The sequence below is a fragment of the Gavia stellata genome, chromosome 1 (assembly GCF_030936135.1).
Source record: "Gavia stellata isolate bGavSte3 chromosome 1, bGavSte3.hap2, whole genome shotgun sequence".
Classification (NCBI taxonomy): Eukaryota; Metazoa; Chordata; class Aves; order Gaviiformes; family Gaviidae; genus Gavia; species Gavia stellata.
This window is the reverse complement of record NC_082594.1, coordinates 31,969,174-31,985,767: the sequence shown is the minus strand read 5'-3', so window position 1 is coordinate 31,985,767 and position 16,594 is coordinate 31,969,174. Positions and strand designations below refer to the sequence as shown.

The following is a 16,594-nucleotide window of genomic DNA, read 5'->3' as shown; positions in this document are numbered from 1 at the left end:
TATGTAGTTATTTCAAGGAACTATATGTGGACAAAGTGATACAGTTGACAGAACTATGATTGGTTGGAGGGAGTACTGTGAAGAGTTTGTGCAATGCTTACATTTGCAATACGACTTTTTAATATAGGCAGATTTACTGAATGGCTAAGTCTGTCTACATCAGTCGTGGGTGGGTGGGTGGGGTTTTTTTAGTGTAATCTTATCTAGTAAGTCATTTGTCCTGTGCAGGAAGATGCTTGTCACAGCTTGTTACACAATTCAGCATCTTGTAGGAGAGGGTTCTATTTAAAAGAATAAGAAGTGTTTCCTAACATGTTAGATACAGTGTTTTGTACCGATCAGAATCTCTAAGGGACCGTGCCGGTGCTTAATCATCTAACAAAACTTGCCCATTGAGACTAGGATTGGGCTGAAAAATTATCCACAACGTTGATGGCACATGATGCCGTTCAGAGGAATATCCAGAAAACACCCATTTATGATTGTAATCCAAGATCAGATTTTTCTGTTCTCCTGAGGACAGAGATATTTTCTAACAGTTTTTGCTGGAGGCAGTGCCAGAGGATTTTGCTTCATTTAGAAATTAATAAATCAAGGTGTTTGTTTTTAAACTAAAATCTGTCTTTTTTAAAATCATAGTGTTCTTAAGACCACAAAGAAATTTGGAATCTATAGACCCACAATTTACGATTCGAAGGAAGATGGAGCAGATGAGAGAAGAGAGAGAGCTTGTGGAACAGCTACGTGAGGTACGTGTTGGTAGAATTAAATTGTGCTAATGGAATGTATTTTTTTAATTTTTCTTTGGGAAAGTTGTCTAAGTAGGACAATGTTAAAAAAGTTAAATGAGGCAATATTACTTCTGCAAATGACATTAATGAGACTGTTTCTGAAGTGCTTTGTCACGGTCAGATGTCTGTACTTCAGGAAAGGTTTTGTAAAAAGAGGAAATAATAATGGGAGTTACCTGAATGACACACAGTTAAACAGCATGCCTTGCACCGGTGGAATTAAGAATTTATTTCATTTCATCAGTAAGGATGAAGTGATCACTTAAGAGGTAGAGAGGTCTAGAAACTATTTCCTAACAGCTGGAGAAATCTTCAGTCTAGAAAGTAAAAGGCATAATGAAATCTATTAGTTAAAGCTGAAGTTAGAAACTTTTTTTTTAAAGCAGATAACTAATGCTTGAAACAACTTTCTTAGAAATGAAATTAATATTTCATCACTTGAAGATCTGAATATAAAGATAGTTTCCTGGTATATTGTCTTGAATATAGAAGCTAGAGCCTGATGCAAAAATTGCTGCATGTGGTTGCATAGGGTCTGTGTTACACAGCTAATACCTAGGTAGCACTGTTTGTGTGACACCTATTTGTGTCCAAAAAAAAAATAAAATTACAGCCTTTGCTGCAAGGAATGTTGTGAGCCTGAGCCTCTTAAGGTTTCCAGTTATGTCATGTTACCAACAGAAGAGATGGTATCGTTGCACTCCTAAATGCAGTGCAGATCCTGAAAGTGTGGTGACTTTGATATCGCAACCAAATTACAGGATTATTTGTTCTTATGTCATTAGCTTCATGGAATGACTGATTCAAAAATTATTAATTTATTTTAAATAACATGTCTTGTATTATTTAATTTTAAAGAAGAGGGTTGATTTTTTTTCTCCTTACCAAATAGTGTTTAAAAGGCGGGTTGTAATGTAGAACTATGAGGACTTTTAGATCTTCATTCTCTTACCTCAGGCTCTCACCTGCTTTAAGTCTGGATTAATCTTACTTTGTCTTGCTGAATTTTTGAACAGAACAGATCTTGTTAAAGATGCAGCACAGATGACTGAATGTAGTATATTACCAATTCTAAACTTGGATGGTGCCAAAAGGACAAGATGCAGGACTTGGGTGAGACAGACTTACTGGTAATGGAGAAGAAAATGGAAATAGCAGTAATAAACTGCAGTAGGATGTAGTTCTTCTGAGTGTAGTCAAGTCAGCAGCATCAATGCAGCTTTTTACATTTCTTTTAAGAGTTACCACAAGTATACAGCAAGTCCTCAAGTAATTGTTCCTAAAAATAATGTCCTCAAGGTTCCTGTCTTGTGCGTTAGTTTAGCTAATCCTCTCAGTGAAAAGTAGAACAAGGTTATTCACCATATCGGGCATGATCATGGAGACTTAATAAGGATCTCTCTACACTGTATTAGTATTAGGTATTACCAGTAAAACTGGTTTAATGTGTTATTGACCTTTAGCTCCATGCACTATCCTTCTTTGCCCTCACCCTGAAGCATTGTGTTCTGAAATGAAAGTTCTGTTGTCTCTTGTGAGAAGTCTGATTACAAGTCAAGGAGTAGTGACAGAAGCTAGAAGATTGCCCCTGTTTGGAAGCACATAGTGAGATTTTTCAGATTAATAAAGTTTACTCTGGTGTACTGGGTCCTTTAGAAAGAGAAGCAACCTCCCGACCATCTCATTATGTGCTGTACAAAAAAATAGCCCAGAACATGTAAGTCATTAAGTTCATACTTATTGAATAAACATATCTGTTAGTATATTTTGCCTTTGAATTGTTTCATGGTATGTTAGAATTTAGTGAGACTCCACAGAACCTGCAGCCTTATCCAAGTTGGACACTAAACAAGAAGGAACAACTATTACAGTACTCAGGTTCCTTGTTTAGAAATCTAAATGCACAGTCACCTTCAGCTCAACTGCTTCATCTGAGAAGTATATTGTGAGAATGTTGGTGTTTCTTCCATAGATTCCTCTTTTTTCTTTAGAATGGTGCATTTTTACAGAAATTGTTCCATTTCATAGAACTTTTTCTTCAGACATACTTATTTTTCCTCCATTTGAGCCGTTTGATTTTGTATACATCCACAGTCACTTCAGACAGTTGTCATTTTGAGGGTGATTCACCACTTACTCTTGAGCAATGGAGTCTAGCAAGAAATATTGGTTGATTTTTGTCACTCAAAACTTTCAATAGTTTTGACATGTTAAGTGGAACACATTGTCTGCTGCTGTAGTATGGATGATTTTGAAAAAGACAGCAGTTCTTCAATGGTGACAAAATTTAAAGAGAATTGATCCACTTCTTGAAGTCTTCAATTTTGATTAAATCTAATTTCGAAGCATGAACTGGCATTGGAATAGTGTTGTAGGTGCACTGTGCTCATTTAGAAAAAAAAAAAAAAAAGCACCACCCTGATCTATATACTGAATAGTATCCCAACAGGCAAATCAGTTTTTTAAGAGAAGGAATTTTTAATTCATTAACTTATATAAACCTGTTTGTAACAGATACGGAAAAAAGTCTCAAAATGTATTCTTAATGTATAACTTTTTGTACATATCTCATATACCAAAAATGTTTTCTAATGTATAAATTAATCCAAGGTGAAACCAAACCATATTAGTATACATGATGCACTCCCTCATTTGGCACTTGTGAGACCATATATGTGAGTACTTGAGTAGTGTGTCTAGTAAAAGAAAAACTGGGAAAATATGATGAAACCCCAGAGTGAGTTCACTAGAGGCTACTTCATGTTGAGGGCACCCAAACAAAGGATGTATGAGGAAGAAACTGAGAGCTGGATTTCTTTCCCTTGGAGAAAAGAGTGCTGAGATTATCATACGACTGTCCTCAGCTGCCTGAAGGGTAGTAATAGAGAAGATAAAGCCAGGCTTTTCGAAGACGCACAGTGAAAGAATGAGGGGCAGTGGCACAAATTGCAGAGAAAGACATTTCAAGTAGCTACAAGGAGAAAACTCTGTGATAAGGGTGGTGAAACACTGAACAGGGTTGCCTGGAGATGTTGTGGAATCTCCTTCCTTACAGATATCCAGAACTTAACTAACCAAGGCTCTGATCTCATTCCAAATTTGTTAGACCAGGTAACCTTCAGAATTCCCTTCCAACCTACACTCTCCTTTGATTGTAAAGAGAATAATCTATTTTCATCTGAAACACCCAGCATAAATTGAGATAATGTATTAATAGAGAATAATGACATTAAGGAGGTTCAACTAGGAATAAGAAATATCTATTTTAAGACAATGGAAGTAATTATCTCTGAGAGTTAATCTAAGAGTTATCTCTAAGTATAGTGTTGGAATGTTTTCAAGACATTTAGGAATCTTACTAACTTACTAACAATCTTACTGTAGGGTTTTTTCCTGGAAAATTCTGAAATATTTTCAAAGCGTTTTATTCTGCAATATCAAATTATTTTCAATGATATTTCAGTTTTACTTAGCAGGTATCCAAAAATTCTCTTTTAAATCTGAATGTTTTGTCTTGCCTTACCTGTCTTTCTGATCACTCTGATGCTTCCTAAGTAATTTTTAGGCTGCTAGGGAAAGATTGCCTTTTACTCTCTGCTTGTACAGTGATTAACACAATGTAGTTCTGATTTCAAAGTGCTGATGATAAAGAAAATTTGAGATACGTAAGTAGAAGACTTGAGGGAATGGTGAAAGGAAGGAGCCACATGTAGCGCAATCACTTGGCTAATTGCATGCATATGTGTTTTTATATGTATATATAAAAATAAATGCATATTATGACAGCAGCATTTGAAGTGTTGAGTTCTTTTAAAGTTTACATAATTCAGTGACCAACATAGATTAGAGGGGGTTGGTTTTTAGTTTTTAAATAACTAGTTATATAAAGGTAGTGTGTTTCTTAGTAAACTAAAACTCCAAAACTGGCTATATGTCTACAGCAGGGGAGAAGATGAGGATATATATTCCCTTCATCCATTTCTATATTAAAGTGTGTATGTGTTCCTCATTTGCAGAACATTGAAACAAGACTAAAGATTTGCTTGCCTGAAGACTTGGGGTCTGCTCTGATGGATGGTGTCGTTCTCTGCCATTTAGTAAATCATGTTCGTCCTCGGTCTGTAGGAAGTATTCATGTACCTTCACCAGCAGTAGTAAGTTGAATGCTTCTTGTCACGTTGGGGTGGGAGGAGGAACGTTTAAAAAATTACTATTTTATTGCCAAATTATATTTGGTTACATAAACCAGGTTGCTGTTCAGTGAATGTTCTCTGCTGTTAGGGGCAACATATATGTTATTACAAATTCAAATGTTCATTATTTTTTATATATTTTTATATATAGTGTTTATATATATATACACACACATCTATAAGTGAATAAAATTATCTTGCCTCTGATCTAGCAACAGATGAGATTTTTTTCATAATGGCCTTTTTGTTCAGTACACTATGGAATTCTGTGATTACAAGATTTTATTATAGGAGACCCTTTTTAAAAGAAAATGAGCCTCTTGTTTGTTGATTGAAGAAATAGGAGGTTAACTTTAGCTTAGCAGATGCCATGTAACTAAAGCACTTACAGCACTCATGAGCATATTCTTCCTTCATTGGGTTAAATGTAGAAATTATTCCTTTTACTTGCAAACAGAATGGGATAGAAACATGTGCTGTACTGGCTTAATATTAACTTGCCAAACTTAAGGACCTGAAGATTTCAGGACATAAAATCTATCTAATCTGTGTGTATGCATTTTTTGAAACTTAATTTTCTCAGTATTTTCTCTGTTCATTGATGTCTTTTTCTTGGTCAGATCTTTGTTCCAGATTTCTGATAGTCTAGTTCTGAAGAGGTTTTGTATGTTTTTAGACTACCTACCCTTTTTTCTTTTTTTTTTTTTTTGACTCTACGTACATGTACGTCAGGCCATGTACAGCCTGATACTCGATTATGAGAATACCATGTGAATTTCAAAGGCAATCTATAAGAACTTCCAGGAAGACAGATGTTAAGAAAAAGACATTTCCTCAATGGTCTAATGGCATTTCTTTTGCTGTTGCTTTGTTTTAAATTACTTCTGTCTTTGGTAAAAATATGACATTGCCAAAATATGCAAACTTGAATTTCTGGGGCAAAAACTTGAGTTTTGTTGCTGGGGTGGTTTTTTTGGGGTGGGTTTTGTTTGGGTTTTTTAATTTTAAAAATAAAATTATGGTTTTTTCTGTAACAAAAAGCAGTATTTTAAATCTGTTTTCATTTTTGTTTCAACTTTATATTCATGATGTTCTCTTGCTTCAAAGAGTGTTCAAGTTACTTCAGACTAGAAAATTAGTTCTTTAAAGTCCCTGCTACTATAGTGAATTCTCGGTGTAAGTGAATGTTCAGGAATTGCCATTGTTTCACATCTTGCATTGAAAAAGTAAAATAGTGAGTTGGTTTTTCGGGGGTTTGGTTTTTTGTGGGTTTTTTTGATAACATATTTCTGTAAGTATTTGGTGAATAGTCCAGAGTGAGAGAAATTATGGAAGTATTTGAAATTCTACAGTAATAGGAAATTTATTCTTCAGAGACATTAAAATTGTGTATAGTTACTACACATTTGTGAGTACATAAAAAATTTAAAAAGTAAGAGCCTGTTAATTACAGTTAAGTCTGTTCCCATTGATGTATGTTGAAATTCTTCATCAGTTTACTTGCTGTCCAGAAAATTAATGTCGTCTATCATAAATCATCATAAGAGTCAGGTTTTAGAACCTCACAAGCTGGATGTGAACAAGAAGAGATCTAAATGTGCTGGTGACTTTAATAACTAAGTAAAAGCATGTGGCATCCACAACTTACGTACTCAGATTGTATTTGTAGGCGTGATGTTTTTAGAGTGGTAGAATTTATGAGCAGAATTTTAGAATTTTAGAGCAGAATTTATGCATTGTTTTCAGGAGAAATACAGAAATGATGCATCAGTACAAGAATAATGCAATAGATTAATTTATTGACTGAATGAATGTTATTGACTTCTTTTGCCATAAACTATTTTTTCTTGTTTTTACAGCCTAAACTTAGCATGGCCAAATGCAGGAGAAATGTGGAAAACTTTCTGGATGCATGTAGGAAACTGGGGATACCAGAGGTAATTTAATTAAGTCTGTCATTTCTAGATGATCAAAAATGCAAAACACATGAATTACTTTAAAGCGGAAGGATAACTTTATGAACTACAATTTTTCAGCCATAAAGACATAAAATTAAAAAAAATTATTTAAATAATGTGATTTAATACTACTTTAGTATATTTAAGTGACTTATGTCATAGGAGTTAAAAATTGCAACTTCTGTCTTAAATTAGTAATTCAGTATTATCCCAGTATCTCCTTATCTTTGCCATGGAAAATAAATAAGGAATATGGTAATTAGGTAATATATAATTAGGCAAAAGTTTGCTTTTTTTTGTTATACAACATAACTGCATTTTTACCTAGTGCTTTTAGAATATGGACTTCATTGTTTTTAATTACTGATTTTCCTTTTTCTACAATATTAAGTACTCTCTAGCACTCTCTAGTATGCATTGTAAAAGTGACTAATAAGACACTCATCGCTTGTACTGAAACACACCACTTCTGCAGTGGTGTGAAGAAAACCATTGTGTGTTAAGTAAGGAATGTACGTATGAGTAAAGTTGTTCTATAATGTTAGATGTAAGTGTTTCAGAAGTTGGAAATATGGAAATTGCAGTGCTTGATGTTTTCTGCTTTTCATTTAAGCATGGCAGCATTCATCATATAATTTATTCTCATATTAATAAGGAAAAATATCTTTATAACGAATGTAATAAATTCTGGAGTTTCATTGGGAATATTTCAAAGACTCCCTTATGGTCTAGAAGTACTTATTAAGAAAAGTTAATTTCAAATACATGACCCTCAAAAGAAGGTAAAAGTGTTATACAAGGTCTTTTTAATCTGAAAACATGAGAATGGCATGATGTATTTTGCCCTGTGTTGTTGCCTACGTATGACAATATAATTAAGACTGAGTTCTTTTTAGTATGTATTTCAAGTATGCTCAAACAAAAGGATATTTTGTGTGTATCTTGCCCACCACCCCCTTGGGGAGCAGATGGTAGTGCAAAGATTTCACACTGGGAAAGAATTCCAGTTTGAATTCTTTATATTTTATCTATATTTTAGCACTTGATTTGGAGGATAGCAGAAGTAACAGTTCATTTTTGCTATTTGTAGGAATTTTGAGGGGGAGACTTCTATCTTACAACTCCAATGAATGGTTCATCATAAATATAAATTGAGAATTCAGTGTTATGGACTGGGCCTCTAAGTTGTAATGGTTGATTTAGTTCTTGTTAGAATGATTTCATATTAAGGGTAAAATTTCACTTCAGAGAAGATCAAAATCTCAGTGCTGTGGGCTTCTAGACACAGAGTGTTTCTTAAGCTGCCCCAAAATTCATTGTCTTCTGATGCATCATAAATTATGCAGTGAATTAGTATACAAGTCAGGTTTTTCTGGATATAGCCTGTTGGGAAAGAAAAGGCCAAGAGCCGTTTTCATTGTTGTCAAGAGATCTTTTGCAAATGAAAATAAAACAGAAAAATTTACAAAGATCCTTGCAGTGCCGTATTACAGGTGGGTAAGCTAAGCCTTTACTCAGAGTTTTTTTATTTTGGATTCCTATAAGTAAGCTTTCTGGAAAAATACCTTTCTGTTTTCTATTAATAGACATTTTTCTATATTTATTACCCCTCCTCTTTAATACTTCCATTGAAATTAGTGTAGGATTTTTTTTAGGGGTTTTTTCTTTTGATATTTTATTAAAGTTTCAGAGTTGCACAGAGCATTAAGCACAACGCCAGATCTTACCAATCTGATTTATAAACTAACCATCCTTATGAATCTAAATAAGTGTTAACTTCTCTTGAGGGCAAAAACTTACTCACTTAAACATTAAATCAACGGCTTGCAATTGTAAATTTACAGTAGATTTTAAGTACTCTGAGGGTATTCTTTTTGATTGGCTGTCGGTAATTTGCGAATGTATATGTTTGCTATATATTGCGAAAATCCATCCTGTTGTGGAAGTAGGTGGTCGACGATAGAACTTCGCTGCATGTTGGAGGGACGTGTATTAGGAATACAAAGTTACATGATAGCAAGTATGACCGTTAACTGTCAAAGTTTTTGAAGAACTACAGATGGTGTGCTTAATGCTGCTTTGGGTTGATGAGTTGTACATTGCCTAACTACCTCTGGACAAACGAGTAAAAGGAATGCAGTGAATTATTCCCTTTTTTTAAAAAAAAAACAATTATCTTATGGGAAAGTGATAGGTTCCACTTATGGATCCTAATACCCATAGTTATTAGGCTTTTCTGTGATACTTATGTCCATGTTTAGTTCCTGAGAATTAACTTGAAATCCTGCGGTGTCAGTGTTTTTAAGAATTTAAAATTGTCATCGTTCCTGTTGGTTTGTTTTCAGTTATTTATGGAATGGAATAGAGTACATGCTATTTCCAGAACTCCACAGGTTTAGAATAATATCCTGTCAAATCATGTAAAATGGAAACAAGAAAATAGCTAAGTAATTACTGTGTTGTGCTGATGTGCAGGGTCTCTTACTTCTGTGGCTTTCAGCATTCAATTCTTGGGTCAAAATTGCTTTCCCCAGAAGGATCCTGGGAAACTTCACCCAAGCGTAGAAAAATGTAGTTGGTATCCATATCCAAATGTGTCATAATAAGCATCAGGAGTTGGTGTCTTGATCAAAGAATCGCAAATACAAAATTCAGGAACATAAGCATCTCTTTTTATAAAGACGTGGTATGTAGTTAATTCTGGAATTGTGTGCCAGCTGGTGTCACAAAGCCATTACCTGCCAGATGAGAGTTTCAGTAGAATGGGTGCCATGCTGAAATCACTTTCTGTTAATGGCCATATGATGCTCCTGATTATATGGGATGTTTTAAGCATATGGTTCTGACCCTTAAATAAGAAACTAAATAGCAAGGCTCTTATTTCACTGGAAGGCTTTCAAAAGTGTGAGAATTGTCGAACAAGCAACTTGTGTCCAGTTTTGCCACTAACTTTTCCTGTAGAGCCTTTTTTTTTCCAGGGTATCAGAGATCTTTGTAAATAATAATTTTTTGAGACAAAAAAAAATTTTTGTTTGATGTGAGAAAGAGATGGTGGCAGGTAAGCATCAGAAAGCCTGAAGATTTGGAAAACATCTTTGCTGAGCCCCTCAGAAGGTACATGACAGAAAAGGTACAATCTTTGTCACTTAAAAAACTACGAAAGAAGACTTTATTTTATACTGTTAACTAAAAACTGTCAAACTGCCTAATCTCCTCTGTAATAGCTATAGAATGACAAACACTCCTAATTTTTGGCTGGTACAGATTGAATAACCAAGTGGCAGTAGATGTGTGATAAGTAGAGGTGCCTGTCCTACTGCATTTTTCAGAATGACATACAGTACTTGAATGGTGCCATTCACTGGAGTAGATTGTTAATGTCATACGAACACACTACTGACACCACCTATAATGCTTACCTAGTCCACCTATATTGCATCCACCCTCTCTCACTTTCTGGGTTAAAAAAATAAAGTTTTTTTTATTATTTATTTCTCTTTGTATTTAAGTGTGGCCTCTGAAGTGTCAAATGTACCAGTTCTAATGCAGTTTTACTCTTTCTAGTGACACCTCGTGCCAGAGGTATTAAAAATGATAAGGATAGTCTCAATTATTATAAGTATGTATGTAAAGTTATGGAATTATTTTGGTTTCAACTGCTCTTTCATAAAACCAGCAACAATATATGTAACTAAACCCAAAAATATCCATATACATTTCTTCATTATAAGAAGAAGTTCTCAGCTAATCATTTATACACATTCTGAAAAAATAGTGCATTTTTGTCAGCTGCCGCATTAGAATCAGTATTCATACTAGTAGCAAAGAAGTAAACTTTCCCATTTTAAAATGAAAATCAGTAATTTAATTAAGTTTTAGCTTTCATTCTTGGTAGCTGTTATTCGTGGTAATCCATTCTACAGAGAATTTTTTCTTACGTACTTTCAGTAATGTTAACAAATATTCCTGTCAAAAAGAAAAATAACTGATTTGTGGTGGGCTGAATGATACATTATTACAAGTGAGATTTAGACCAAAACAAAGCTGTAAATGCAATGTGTTATTTGAAAGGCAAAATTTTTACAAGTTTTGGTCTGCATTTCTTGTAGTTCTCAATTATGAACAAATATGGTATATCAGAAGTAGGGTCTTTTAAGCATTTTGTCAGAAAAGAAATTTAACAAAGTATTTTCAGTGTTCGTGAGCCAAAATGCAGAAGTTACCTTTTTACAAAAACAAAAATTAATTTTTATGATCTGCAACTTACACTAGTGTAATATCTTAACAGTTTAGACACTTGGGCATTTTTGGCCCTTTTTGGGGCTACGTTAGGTCAGAGAAATTAGGTAAAAGACTTAAAAAAAGGAAAGAAAGACTTTCCCTACATACACACGCACACACCCACCCACCCCTTGTCAATCGTCATACAGCTTGAAAAAAAAGATAGACTTGAGTTATCCTGATTAATACTAGAATGGTAATTTCTGTTGATAAAAGGCAGTGATAAAATGAAATCTCTCACAGACAGTTGTTACAGCAAGTTTATGGAGCTTCTGTGTTCTAGTATGTCAGTAGTGGTGCAGCAGGGTTTAGTGGGACAAGTTATTTTTCAGGTGGGAACGAGAGACTTCTGCTATGTTTCTCAAATTTTCAGTCAGCTACTTGGTTTACACATACTGAACAGAAAGGAGAGATATTAAGAAATGGCTTTTTTGATCTCAAATCATCGTATGAAGATTCAGATTACAAAAGGCTTAGCTGTGCCCCTTCCTGTGACTTCGGCGTCCTGCAAATGGGAGCTGTTACTCCATCTCATCTCCTCCTATGAAAACTAGTTCCACTATGTTGCAATGTCAGCCGGAATTATTTACAAAATCTATATGATTTGTGTTGTGTAGGAATTGCTAATTAAGTCAAACAAACAAACAACCAACCAGGAGGCTTTTGTATGCTAAACCCGGCAGCACAAAGTACAAGAAGCAACCAAGCAGAGAGTGTCAAGTGGTTTATCTTCTGTCCACCTATTAGTTGTTCAACTGGTAATCATGTTTCTCAATTTAATGCAAGGTATATTTTCATTGCCACTTACGCTTGTTTTCTGATCAATTCACGTAATCAGTTACTTCTCCATAGTTTCATCATGAGACATCCATGAAGTTGCACTAAGTTTTATCAGGTATGACTCCTTTCTCCGCCTTTTCGTTCTGTGCTCGGTAATGTACGCTATTTGGCCTACAGTATGGAGTTAAGTGGTTCAGTATGCTGTCGATTAGAGTACTGAAAGCATAATTCTGAGGTTCCCTTCATTTGTGTTTTGAATATAGTGCATATGCACTACAGACTACATTCTTTAATGCACTTCTGCAAACTTATCCTTGACTTTTTTTGCCGGAGTCAAAATTTGAGGAGGTTGGTTTTGAAATGCTATGTGTTTTCACAGTCACTGCAGGAGCATGTAGAATGAGGGTAGTTTGTGCACACAAACAGCTGGTTATGGTTTTGTCGTTCCACTTCTGTCTTACTGTGTTTATTCTGTGTGCATGATTTTGGCAGCTGTATGATTTTATCATGTAGCTTCATAGACATAAAAAGTCAGTCCGTAAATGTGATGATTAAGTATATGTATCTTTTTAGTTCTTACTAGTAATAATTTCAGTCTCCTAAATGAGAAGGGCAGTGCTTGCGATGGATGGGTGTTTGGTTGGTTGTCTTTGAGACTTTTGGTGGGGGTCTGGTACTTTTTCACTATTTCATGATGTCATGTTTTAGTTTGGTATCTTCATTTCACAGCATCTGTAAAATTCTGGTAACTTCAGTGGAAATATGTCCACCATTACTGAAAAGCTATATTTTTTTTTTTATCTACAGTTACATTACAGAAATTTAAAATTCATACAATATAAACATTTTACTTAAGGTGTGAATGTAACACCAAATTATCCATTGTCACTGAACACACAAAAATAAGCAAAAATGACCAGACATTTCTCAGGGTTCCCCAGGTTTCACTGAATTTCACTAAAGCACAGCATGGCAGTTCCCTTAGGAAGTTTCTTCTGCATGTGTTGGCTGGTTTTGTACGCTTTGGCTTCTGCTGTATACTGCTTAGTATGTTAATCTCTGGTTAGCAAGTTCTTCAGTCTCTGTAAAAATTCAACCTATTACCAGCTCATATTCTCTAACTCTGAAATTAATTCCTTCTCCATTTGACTGCAGTAGGGACTGCTGGGGGGGGGTGTGTGTGGGGTGTGTTGGACAAAAAATTTTTTAAAAGTCCTTGTTTTAAAGTTCTGTCAATTTTTTTATATAAATTTAAGTTCAGTGTCTCTTAGATACCTATTTTTGGGATGTATTTGTAACAAGTAGGAGTTGAGTCTTGTATGCTATTTTAAAATTAATCCAGCATTTGCTAGGTTTATTGGTGTCTTTGGTAAAAGTGCAATATATTACATAGTGGTAGTCATAAGCGAGTAGTTTGTTTGCCCTAAAACTTGTTTCTCTGGTAAGCAACTTGTGGATGTAGACGTTCTTGAACACAGTACTAGTCCTATCCCATTTTTAAACAAGATCAGCATGTTTTGTTCTGTCAGCATGTTTTCATCCTTCGGAAAAAGCCAAATACAATTGCACTGAAGTTTATTATCGCACTAGAATTTTGAGTTGACAAAATTCTGAAAAATTACTGTAAAAATAGCAGTGTTGTTGCTAGACAGGGTGGTTTTCCCCCTCTGTGTATCTGCTGGCCTAAGTAACAAAATTAAAAATTTGCAGCTTTTAACTCCTGTTAAAGCTAGGACCAGTCATGGTAAGCAAAAAAGAAAAAAAAGTGTCACTTTTTTCTTTGTGTATGAATGACAGTTTCAGTAGTCAATTCTCAGGATAGAGGGGCTTTTTAAATATTTTAAAGTTTAATTTATTGCAAACTAGACCTTGAAACTTTGTACTAACAGAAAACAGACATGTGAACTTCCATGTCTCCATTTATTGGGTATACTGTCAGTTGTTCGTTAAGCAAGTGAGACTGAAAAGCTACTAAAAAACCATAACGTTCCTCTGAAACAGGGGATCTCTTTCTTACTTTGTGTAATTTTATTCAGTAAGTATTCACCATCTTTGTTTATAGTAAGGCCTCATTTGCAATATAAAATGGTATATCTTAGATTGTGTTTTGAAAGTACTAGTTGTTGCTTGGTTTGATTTTAATGTTAAGTATTGCGTGTGCATATTGATACTATTATTACATGTTACATTTCATTTTGTATAGCTAGTCTAAAGTAAATTGCTACATGAAATCATTGATACTCTCCAAAAAAGTATGGGAATATAACCTGCTAATAACTTAAAATGCTATCTAAGGAATTTAGTGTCAAATTCTTCAGTTTAGAAACTTTATTAAAATTAAGTATAGTTAGTGCTACATTGCCTTTTCAGTTTCCACCCCAGGGTATCATTTAAGACGATAATTGACTACCAAGTTTTAGATTATTATGTTAGAGAATTTTGCATACTTCTAACAGTTTCTTTAAGTACTTTTTCTTGAGACTTCATATTGCTGTTGCTGCTGCTTGTGCTTTTAACAGCTTTCTAACCCACCGTTTGCTATTATGTAAGTTAGATTTTACAACTGGTTCCATTTAAGCATTTGAATAAGGCCCAGATGGACAAAGGTGTGCAGATCTCATTGGAGTAAGTGGATCACATGCACCTCCTCACCATTGTGAATCTGAGCATAATTTTGGAAGGATTTGAAGGCCTGAGCTCTTCTATCTTAACATTCTGATATTATATGATAGCTACAGTATTTAGAGGAAATAAAAGAAAGCTGGGTTGTCTAGTGACTAAGGCAATACTAGGAAGAAACTATTCCTACATGTTTATGCTAGAATATTGTGATAATTTATTTATCAATATCTTTCTATTTTTGTATTTTTAATTTTATGCACTGTTTTTTTCTGTTCTAATGGCTGCCCTTCGGGATAGGCTGACCTCTGCTCTCCGTATGACATCCTGCAGTCGGATATTCGTCACATTCGAAAGACTGTTGACACTCTGCTCGCCCTCGGGGAGAAAACCCCACAATCAACTTCTACCTTTCGCTCCTGGGATCTAATAGGCTTTTGTCTTTTCCACATACTTTTTATAGTCTTGATGTATATAACTTATCACTGGAATGTGCTAACAGCATAACCTGTTCGCATGTGCACACAAACTTTCTGCTTTGTCTCTGACATATTACAGGTACTTAATTTCCTTCCTTTGTCTTACAAACTTCTCCCTTTCCCTCGCTTCCCTTCCTTGTATTATCTTTATTAATCTCTTGAAATAGTGGAGAGAGGGAGTAGCATCTTGAAGGCGAGTCCCATCTCTTCTCTCCCCTCCAGCTCTAGTTTATGAACTTATGTACCTCTTTATTTATAGTTTGTTTTCTTTTATGTTGCCTAGACTACACACTAAATGTGTTAAAGCAGTGAAGCTACTCTTACCCCACTTCTGAGTTTAGGCTAGATGTGTATCACAAGCTAAACAGAACTGAGCCTCTTACTTTTTGTGAAAATCCAAAAATGCTGCGGATACTGAAGCAACTGAGGTGGCACTTCAACAGATTATAGTATTTTCTGAGTTGGTGTCAATTATCTCAACCTACATTGTGTTAAGAGCACTTAGAGAGCTATCTTTCAAATTGCTGTTATTTTTTTAATCCTTTAGATTAACAAGAGTACTGTAACTTTAAAGATTATTGGTCATCTCTACTGTTCCAATTAAATTCCATACTGGAGTAGTTATGTTTTCCTACTTATATTTTGTTTTCCTCCAGGTTCCATAGAATAATCTTTTTCTTCTGTCACACAAAGTAGCATTGAAATGCTTTTAAACGCTTGCTGTGTTACACCCCAGAGATGACTGTAAATTAGTAGTGGGTATGGGCAACCCATAATATGCAAGGGACTTCAGAATGTTTCAGGATGAAGATCGTGGAGTACTGTGTGATACAATAAGATAGTTTGAGAATAAGCTGTTAGATTCCTGTATCTGCCATTCTTATGTGTGACGTCAAGCAAGTCACATCACTATCTTGTCTCTGTTTCATCACTTGTGAAAATGCAGGTAATGTTTGTTTGTGTAATGAATGTAACAAAGACAGTGTAGCTAGGAAGATAGATCATCTGGGAAAACTCTAGATTTTCCATCCTAGGAGGTTTTGAAAAATAGGTTAGGCAAACATTAGCCAGGAGGCTTTTTGGTATGTTTGAACTCTGCCTGTGGTCAGGGTGCTGGACTGATGACCTCCATTTCCCTTCCAGTTCTGTGTTCTGTTCACCTATTGTAAAACTTGAATAAGTCAATTTTTTTTGTTTTACTCCTTATCAACATGAAATATACAAATGAAAATTGATTGAAAAATAAAAACCTCGAATATAAACCTATATTGACGTAGCAATATTGGCCTAGATGCTGACTAAATTTGTAATTCAGTCTCAGGCTACCTAACCAAAAGACCTCAGTTTTGTACCTGTGAAATAAATACATTCATTTCTCACTGCCTAGTATATAAAAAAATTAGCTATAGACTTTTAGAGGGTAACTAGCATAAGAACTTGTATGTTAATGATTATTCTGGCCGTATAGTTATGATTTAATGCTACACTATAAA

At 34.7% G+C, this 16,594-nt stretch overlaps 1 protein-coding gene across 1 annotated transcript in view; it reads left to right on the top strand.

Moving 5' to 3' along the window:
- LRCH1 (leucine rich repeats and calponin homology domain containing 1) overlaps positions 1-15,129 on the top strand; it is a 123,329-nt gene extending 108,200 nt beyond the window's left edge. The window contains exons 18-21 of the mRNA XM_059824930.1: positions 640-749; positions 4,808-4,945; positions 6,844-6,921; positions 14,923-15,129. Of these exons, the coding sequence (XP_059680913.1) occupies positions 640-749; positions 4,808-4,945; positions 6,844-6,921; positions 14,923-15,129 (533 nt within the window). The remainder of the gene's footprint in view (positions 1-639; positions 750-4,807; positions 4,946-6,843; positions 6,922-14,922) is intronic.
- Positions 15,130-16,594: the final 1,465 nt, after the last annotated feature.